This window comes from Varanus komodoensis, unplaced genomic scaffold, assembly GCF_004798865.1.
Source record: "Varanus komodoensis strain SLA01 unplaced genomic scaffold, ASM479886v1 scaffold3, whole genome shotgun sequence".
NCBI classification, from domain to species: domain Eukaryota; kingdom Metazoa; phylum Chordata; class Lepidosauria; order Squamata; family Varanidae; genus Varanus; species Varanus komodoensis.
The window spans coordinates 39,963,436-39,973,100 of NW_025335761.1; the positions used below are offsets into that span (position 1 = coordinate 39,963,436).

Here is a 9,665-nt window from a genome sequence, read left to right on the forward strand (position 1 = left end):
ATCCTATGTCATTAAAGCTAGATGGAGTCACTGGGGAGGTGGGTGTGGGGTTGGGTGGACTCTGAGGGATGGCGGAGGACAGGAGAACCTGGAGGAATATTGTCCATGGGGTTGTGATCCGTCGGGCACTACTTTGAGACTAACAACAACAACAAATATCATTAAATCCTTGAAATAGAGGGCAGCCTTAACCTGGTGCCAAAAAGACAATGATGTTGGAGCCAAGTAGGCCTCTGTGGAGAGATCATCCCAGAATTGGAAGGATACATTGAGAAGGGCCTTTTCCTTGTTGCCTCATTCCAGGCCTCTCTTGGAGGTTGTAGTTGAGCCTCAGGTGTAGATCATAATGCCTGAATACACTGAGGTTGCGAGAGGCATTCTGTCTGGTACTGTGGTTTCAAACCATGCAGGCTTTTATAGATTAAGAAGTAGCACCTTGAATTGGGCTCAGACATAGGCAGCTAACACAGGCAGGTCAGAATTGGTGTTCTACTTTTGGACCTTCTGGTCCTAGATGATAACTAGGTTGCCACATTTTGCACAAGCAGCAGCTTCTGACAGCCTCCAAAGGCAGTCATACGTATTTACTCCAGCTGAAAATATACTTTAAAAAATAGTTTGCACCCTGCATTGAGGTATCCAATTATTTTTTAGTTATAGTCGAAAATGAACTGTTAAAAATAATTCTAATATCTTCCCATTCAAATCTTCTTACTCAACTCTTAAAACATTCCTTCCTCCACAATCCATGTTACTTGGAGCAAGTAATTATGTTATGTGGAGGGCACATCTCAGATTACTGTTGATACTAACAACTGAGGAGTTCATAGCAGTTCACAGCAAGAAGTGATTCATACATGAGGAGACTCCTCACCTTTGATTCAAAGGATTCCTCCTGAGTACCTTCTTCATCTGCAAAGTTAAGGGAAGATTATTTTAAGAGAAGTTAGAATGAGCTAACTTCTATGTATATAGGCTATTAAACAGAATTAAATTATATGTAGTATTTTCCAGGGGAATTCAAACAGCAAAGCAGATGAACAAATCATGCTGTCAGCAAAAGCAGACTAGTTGCATAACTAGTCTTACACCAAGTGCCACTCAGAATTGAAGACTTTTATAGATATTGCATTACTTATCCAAGTCTCAAATCGCCACTTATTCTTGTTATACTAGTCTTTATCAACAGGTCAAGACATATAAAATGTAAGCATGTCATTTATAGGGAAGGGGAAAATTCTGTTTGGTTCACAGACCAGTGCTAGGACCAAAATAGCTACACTTCAATATTCACAGCTTTCTGAATTTTCTGATTTAGTTTTCTGGTTCAAGAATGTGCACAGAACCACTCATATTAATGAATTTTGTTACTGCTGTTGATTTTTCTTTCCTTCTACATCTCAAAAAATATTCTGAAGGACAGGAGACCTCCATAACAGTGTGGGAGATGGCAAGTAGGGATTGAAATAGGAAATTAGTAAAAGTTCCCTTGAAAGAAGGCATCCATTGGATTTCATTCTCTTCTGCTGTGAAAGTACCTTTTCTGTTGATGGAAGAAGTGCTTCTGGGACTATTCCAACACAGTGTACATTTTTAATATCGAAAGCTCAGTTCCTAATGCATCTGGTTATTACTATTCAGTACACTGACAAGTCTTAAAACAGACATGTTGCAGAGATCAAACATTAATAGCAGAATGCCCATCCCTTTCTTCCTTCCCCCATATGTTTTGCATTTATAGCTCTTCTCTTTTATTGCTCTGACACTGTTTTTAAACTGACATAATGGACCTTAAAACACCAACATCAATATGGTAAATATATATATTTCAAATTCTTGGGAGTCAGTGAGAAATTTTACAAGACAGCAAAGAAAAATGGTTTAACCAGGAACAGTATTGTGTAGGGAAGAAGAATCCTGGCAATGGAAGGCAATGAAGGAAACAAAGATAGTTGTACAGGACAGAAATACCAGGGCCATTTAGCTGAAACTTCAAAGCAAAGTTAAAATATGAAAGGAAAAGAACAAGTCATCTGACTAACTTGGGTGAAATCAGATGATAATTCTGATAAACAGAATTAACATAGCTTTAACAGCTAACTGACCTAGCTTTTGTAAAACTTTTAAGATAGCAACAAGGAACTGGCTTTATTTTACTAAGGAAAAGCAACAAACGTAACTTCCAGATATGCTTAAACATTGTGAAATAGCTCAGGAAAAACACAGAAACAGAGCGAGTCAGAAGGGGCCTCCCGGGCCATCTAGTCTGACCTCCGGCACCAGCTGGCTCCGCTCACGACATGCCCACCATGCGCATGTCCAGCCTATCCTTGAACACCCTCACCGATGGGGCCTCAACGACCTTTTGTGGAAGCTCATTCCACACCCTCGGGGTCCTAATTGTCAGGAAGTGCTTCCTGGCATCTAAACGGAACCTTAGTTCCCTGAGCTTTGTTCCGTTGGAGCACGTCCTGCCTTCTTCTGCAGGTCTCTACCCATCTCCATGTGACATCTCCTCACATACCTGTATGTCACCATATCCCCTATGAGTCTCCTCTTTTCCAGGCTGAAGAGACCCAGTTCCCTCAGTCTCGCCTCATACCCCATCCCCTACAAACCGCCCTCCAACCTTGTGGCCCTACGCTGCACTGACTCCAACCTCGCTATATCCTTTCTGTAATGAAGGGCCCAAAACCGAGCATAATACTCCAGTTGTGGGCACACCAGAGTCGTATAGAGTAGTAGTAATACCTCTCTCGCTCTAGAAGCCACACTTCTGGCTATGCAACCAAGGGTGGCATTCGCCCTCTTGACCACCGCATCACACTGCTGAATCATGTTTAGCCTGCAGTCAACCAGTACCCTGAGGTCCCTTTCACAAGTGCTGCTCTCCAGCCACTTGTCACCTAACCTGTACTTATGACACCTATTCCTATGCCCCAAGTGCAAGACCTTGCACTTATCCACATTGAACGCCATCCTGTTGTCTCCTGCCCACTTCCATAGTCTGCCCAGATCCTTTTGGATCTGGAGTACCTGCTCCTCACTTGTGGCCACTGCTCCAGTTTCAGTGTTGTCTGCGAATTTGATCAGCAGACTGTTCACCCCTTCTTCCATGTCGTTAATAAAAAGATTAAACAGGATCGGCCCCAGGACAGAGCCCTGGGGGACGCCGCTTGTCACTGGCCGCCATCCCGATGATTCCCCGCTAATGGTAACCTTCTGCTTTCGGTCAGTCAACCATGCCCTAATCCACCGGGCAGTGCTTTGGTGTATCCCAAAACTCCTCAGTTTCTCCACCAGGATATCATGGGGCACTTTGTCAAAGGCCTTGCTGAAATCCAGGAAAACCACATCCACTGCATCCCCTCCATCTAGCCATCTCGAAACCTTGTCATGGAATTCCACAAGGTTTGTCTGGCAGGACCTGTTTTTGCGGAAGCCGTGTTGTGGGGCTGCCAGCCTTCCTTCCCTATCTAGCATCACTAGATCTTTCTTTATTATGAGCCTTTTCACTGTTTTTCCTACAATGGATGTAAGGCTAACAGGTCTGTAATTCCCCATGTCCTTTCTACTACCCTTTTTGAAAATTGGGACCACTGATGCCACCCTCCAGTCCTCTGGAACTTCACCTGTTCTCCACGAGGCCTCAAAAATGGAGGCCAGCGAGCATGAGAGAGCCCCTGCCAACTCTCTAAGTACTCTTGGGTGTAACCCGTCAGGGCCTGGCGCCTTTGTAATGTCCAATGCCCTGAGGAGCCCCTTGACTTTTAGGGGGGTGACTCTAATCTGTGCTCCTAAAACATTAGACTACACTGCAGCAGATGATGCAGACAAAAAAGATGAAAGTGTTTATCCTGATTTATCCTTTTCCTACATAGATACTTCTATGCTGATTTGAAATCTGATTAAAAGGTCGATTTTTCATTCAATTATGAAACTGAGGTGATAGCTATTAGGATATCACAGTGAAGTTCTGGTTTTGAGAAAATGCATAAAATAAGACTAGGATCAGATCACAAAATTAGGTATCAAACTGCACCTTAGTAAATTAGCATTGTGCTTTCCAAGAGTAATATAAAAATGTGTGGGAAACATTTAACCTGGTCACACTGAATTATCAGCACCAATGAACGTATTTTTGTTTGTAATCTTTATACTCAAGCATGCAGTGTGTTTCAGTCTCATTGCATCATATTAACAATCTCTCTGAAGTAACACGCTCTATATTAGGTTGCAGTCAAACACACTCTTGATTGTCAGCAAATAAATGTTTGTTCCAAAGCAAAGTGTCAAAGGGGAAAACATGCTGAGCTTGTGCAGCTGCTTTTAGTATTTATACAACTCCCCTTTAAGTCAAGAACTGGTCTATAAAATAATATCACTGGAGAAGGTAAAATTTACTCCTTTATCATCCCTAAAACAAATCTACAAAATAGAAAAACATGTCTACTACCCCCACAAAGAAAATTAATTTTAAAGTATTATGAGATACCCTGGAGTTATAAATATTAATTTAAGGCTACCGAAAGCTTGCTCTGTTCATATATCTAAACAAAGAGACGTGTTATTTACAGGTTCCCAAGAGAAAAAAATCTCAACAATTACTAACTATAGTCAGGACTGGTTTCCTGAATTGTTTTTCCAAGATGAAAACCCAGCTTGGCAAAAGAGGACTCAAGCTAGTTGTGAATAACTGAGAAAGAGCTCTTGGGGTTCTGGTGGACCATTTGAGGAAAACAGTGACCCAGTGTGCAGCTGCTATGAAAAAGGCAAATACCTTGTTAGGCACAGTTTAAAAAAAGAATTGAAAATGAAACTACCAATATCATACTGTGCTTATAAATAACTATGGCACGGCTGTACCTAAAATACAGTGACAGTTCTGGTCATCACACCTAAAAAATGATTTTGTACAGTGTTGAAAAAGGCAGCTGAAATGACCAAGGAGCTGCAACATCAATTACCCTATAAGGAAACAGCTGAGGTTGCTTAGCTTAGAAAAAGGGTAAGGGGAGAAATAATTACAGGAGTCAGTATTATCACCGATTATTCCAAACACAGCCACTCGAAAGTATTCCAGTGACAGGAAGATTGTAAACAGTTCTGCAGTGAACACAGATGATTCAGTTGGGAATTTTTGTGCTACAGGCAAGTGCCTATGGATAAGTGCTGCTACTACAGGTCTCATATCTTGGAACCATCAATACAAATCACTGCAGCACCTAATCGCTGTTCAGCAGCAGTCAATTCAGCCTTTGAGAACTGGGCAAGTAGCCTCTTGGTCAGAGAGGACAGTGAAATGGTACTGAAACAGTATTATCACATAATTGCTTGAACTGCTGCAGAAGTAGGTAAAGTCTAAGCTTTGTCGTAAAAGTTTGACCAAAAGAAAGTAAAAGCCATGGTAAAAGCCATGGTATAACAGTGCACTGTAAAGAGCTATGCATGATACAAATTCAGCAGTGGCTACAATGATTCAGAATAATGATGCTATAATTACAACTACTGAATCAATGGTTACAATGACTGGGAATACAGAATTCAGACACTATGCCTCTTAGAGCTGGTGAACAGAAGTGCCTTCCAATGTCTTTACTAACTAGCAAAATCTCTTTGGAATATCTAAAACTAATCTGAGTCTTCTTTTTAGCTGTACGTACCTGTTCTATATATAGTTTGTGACTTAACTTATGGATCAGAAAATTTGAGGTTGGCAGCAAAAATGTACATGTTGGTCTGTCCTGTCAAGTCATGAATGCTCTCCAAAATTTCCTGCCCTTGACAATCCTGCTCAGTTCTTGAATATTCAAGATGATGGCTTCCTTTAGGGAATCCATCTCATATTTGGTCTCCCTCTTCTTCTGCCTTGGACATTCCCTGTTATTATTGTCTTTTCCAGTAAGTCTTTTTGTAATGTGTCTGAAGTATGACAGCCTCAGTTTTGTCATGGTTGCTTCCAAAATCTATATATACAAATCCTTAAATTTAAATGTGATGCTTTCTTAGGGAATGACAGTATTAAAAAATCCTGAATATGACATTTTAAAACTGTTCAATATGGAACATATGAAAAAAGATCCTTTTACCAAAATTTGCTGCCATTTATCAACCAAAGCCTTGGCATGCATTATAACGCATGTGCCAGAGGACTTGAAGATTACATATAAATGTTAGATTTCAGAAATATGTGTTTTAGTAGTATGGTTATCTGTAAGGATAGAAACCGCATGATGAATTCTGAAGCATCACTCACAACAACTAGCATCCTTGATTCATTCACGTCTTTGACTTCACAGAGCAGGTAATTCTAAAAATACATCTGGGAAAAGTGCAGATGGCTAGTAAGATTGAATAAACAACTAATCATGTGATAAGGATATCACAACAAATATGTGATAAGGATAAGCAGCCAATGACCTTCTCTGGTTAGCTGTTGTACTAGGAAAGCTGCTTGCAGGGTCAGGGACATACCACCACATGGGGGACACAATTTGATTCTGCAACTTGTCACTGACATTTATCCCAGGCTGTTCAGAGCACCAATTTACCAATGATTTCACAATGCTTGTGCTTTCACCAAAAGAACACACCAACCTTGCTGTCCACCAAGGACTTTCTTTTTAAGAGTAAGCATGAGCCTACTAAGTTAAACAAATGAAGTTCAAGGCTGTGGCTTCCTTTAGAGAGTCAATCCATCATATGGATGAACGGGCATCTGAGTGGGATGGTGTAAAGTGGTGTCCTGGAACAGCAGGGGGTTGGACTCAATGGCCTTCATGGCCCCTTCCAACTCTATTATTCTATGATTATATCTATTTGGTCCCCCTTTAATTCTTCTGCCTTCAGAGACTACGTAAGTTCTCTTTGGTCAGATATTAACTATGAAGCTAAAACAAGTTCTGCAAATCTTCATTTTCTCAGGAAATTATCGGAGCTGATATACTAAATTAAGTAGCAATGTATATTCAGATATTTATTATAAATGTATTGAGTTTATTTTTGAAAGTTTTAAAATGTGATATTTTAGTGAACAAATCAAGTTATACATAATATGACCACAAAGGCTGCTTTATGTTCTCAAAAGCAGCCCTCCCAACCTGATTTCCTTCTGAATTTGGTCCACTATGTCCAGCATTCCTGACCATTAACCATGCTGCCTGAGGCTGATGGGAACTGAAATCCCAAACATCTGGAAGCTCAAGTTTAGGCAAGGTCATTCTAAAGCAACAAGGTGACTTTAGATAGATAAGGAAAACCAAAATCAGTACTGTTATTTTTCAATTCTCCCCCACCCCCACTAAATTTGTTCCCCCCCCCCCAGAAAAAAATGTTTTCCCCCAAGGCTTCATAATTGTGCTGATCTGGGTTTATTCACAGATAAGTATGCATAGAACTGCAGCCTAAAACAGCAAACCAGCTCTCTGTTACAGTACACAGAAGCCTTTCATATATACATTGGAACCATTGGACATATGGAAGAAGAGCAGGCCTATTATCACTCCATTGACTCTGATCTTGTATATTAACCTATTTGCATTCATCTTGCCTTAATCCTAGATTAGCTAATATACAGATTATAAATCTGGTTTACCTAGAATTCAGATTAAGTATGCATGGGATGAATTCTAAAAATGTATTTTAATAAATTTTAATCATATGGCTGTGCTTTCAATATAGTACTTATCTACCTATGTCTTTTAATCAACAGTGGGCTCTGAATTCAAACTAATCAGTTAATTACCTCAAAACACTGCTGAGTTAGTTATTCCATGTGCAGTCCTTTTCTAGTGCTTTCCCTCTTACCCTGATATCCTTTCTGTACAACTTACAAACTATTGCCCCTTACAAATCTGCTGAGTCTATCTATTGTACTTATCCAATTAATTCAGAGCCCTTGCTGCACCCACCCTGATACATCCAAAGCATCCAACCCCCCTGATTTGCTAATATTCCAGAGGCACCTATCTCAGTTACATAAATGTTTCTGAGAAAGAATCACTGCCCATCCTCACAGCAAAGAGGAAGCGTAGCAGTTTGCCAGCTAAGTGAAATTCCCTTATGTCAGGAAGGACAGGCTTCAAGGCCTTCTAATCTACATCAGCAGCCCAGTTCATAGACTTAGGCCTTATTAATACAAAATAGGGGAGGTACGATGACACTTACCCCTCCATTAAAGGAACAAGAAAAATTCATTATCCCAAATCAAACTCTTGGCCCACCTTGGCCCTTGTGTAGGCAACCTGGTGCCCTCCATATGTTTTGGAGTACTACACCATTAATGTCTCAGCAAGCATCCAATGTTTAGGGATTATGTGAGTTGCAGTCCAAAACATCTGGTCTATGCCCATGAGCCACAGTAACCAATAGCAGATCTCCAGGTTTTCAGACAGGAGTCTTTCCCATCTCCAGGGGGAGATACCAGGTTTGAACCTAGAACTTTCTGCATGCAAAGCTTGGGCTCTATCACAGAACTGGGGTCCTTCTCCATTTGCAATTTCCACCTGTGCACTTGGTCAAGTTTAAATGATATTGGCAGATGCAGATCCTTATACAACATTAGGATCAATGCTCAAATTAGGGAGGGCAGGGAGAAATAAAAAAGGGGGGGGAGGAGGGGCATACTCAGACTCCTGATTTGCCCTTTAGCCAAACCATGTTTCAGCAGCCTTCCAAAAACAGCAGCTGGAAAGACATCCTGCAACCTGCAGGTCGAGGACCCCTACCGTTCTAGCAAAGTCGCCCACCCCCAATGATCGTCAGCATGCCAGCTTAGCACACACAAGTCACCGAGCACATGCAGCCAGCACATTTCAGACTGATCCGACCCACATGGAAAGCCTGTGCATAAATGCGGTGGGCAGCAGCAGCGCACGGGTGACATTCCAAACACAAGTGGGGAGGGGATGCCCCAGTCAACTCTTGATCAGCAGATGCCCCGATAATATGCTGCTCGGGGTAAGACATTCAGGCGAAAGAGCAATGAGAGAGGAAAGGGGAGAAAAAAGGAAGGAAAGCAAGCAAGCCGTGACATTTAAATCACCATCCACTCGGCGTTAACTGAAAAGACGCCTAGCCCAGAGGGGGGCTCCAGGTGCGCCCGGCGGAGGACACCCATTCAGCCTCCCTCAGCACCCCGTGGCGCTCTCAACCGCCTGGTACCCCGCGCCGGCTCCCTGCAGCCTCATCGCAGGATCTCCCCTCCCAAACGGGGTCCCAGGAAGGCGGGGCCCACCAGAAGCGCCATTACTGACCCGCGACAGCCAGGGTGACACCCACTAATAACAGAGACGCCAGGGCCAGCGCCGCCGCCGCCGCCACGGCCCAGAGGAGCCTCCACCGCGGCGCGACCCGGCCGAGCAGCTCCATCACGCTCCGGATTCTTTCCCGGAAAAGCAACACGACGGACCGCGGGCCCGCTGCTGAGGGAGCCCCGAGTCCGGCTCCCTCGGCCCCGCCCACCAGCCGCTCAGCAACCAATCACACGGGCCCGCTTCGGCAGCCGCCAACGACACAGGCGCTTCCAATGGCCTCTTGACGGTGGGGAAGCCAGGATATCATTGGCCGCTACGTTCTCCGACATGGCCTCTCCGAATTGGACGAAAGATACCGATTCCAATTGCGGGTCAGCGCGTCAGCGTCTTCCTTCCGGCCAATCAGGTCAC

At 42.9% G+C, this 9,665-nt stretch overlaps 1 protein-coding gene across 1 annotated transcript in view; it reads right to left on the minus strand.

Moving 5' to 3' along the window:
* SEL1L (SEL1L adaptor subunit of ERAD E3 ubiquitin ligase) overlaps positions 1–9,462 on the minus strand; it is a 38,828-nt gene extending 29,366 nt beyond the window's left edge. Inside the window, exons 1-2 of the mRNA XM_044436221.1 lie at positions 9,255–9,462; positions 875–912 (exon numbers count right to left, since the gene is read on the minus strand). Of these exons, the coding sequence (XP_044292156.1) occupies positions 875–912; positions 9,255–9,369 (153 nt within the window). The 5' untranslated portion in view covers positions 9,370–9,462. The remainder of the gene's footprint in view (positions 1–874; positions 913–9,254) is intronic.
* Between the last annotated feature and the right edge of the window lie 203 nt (positions 9,463–9,665).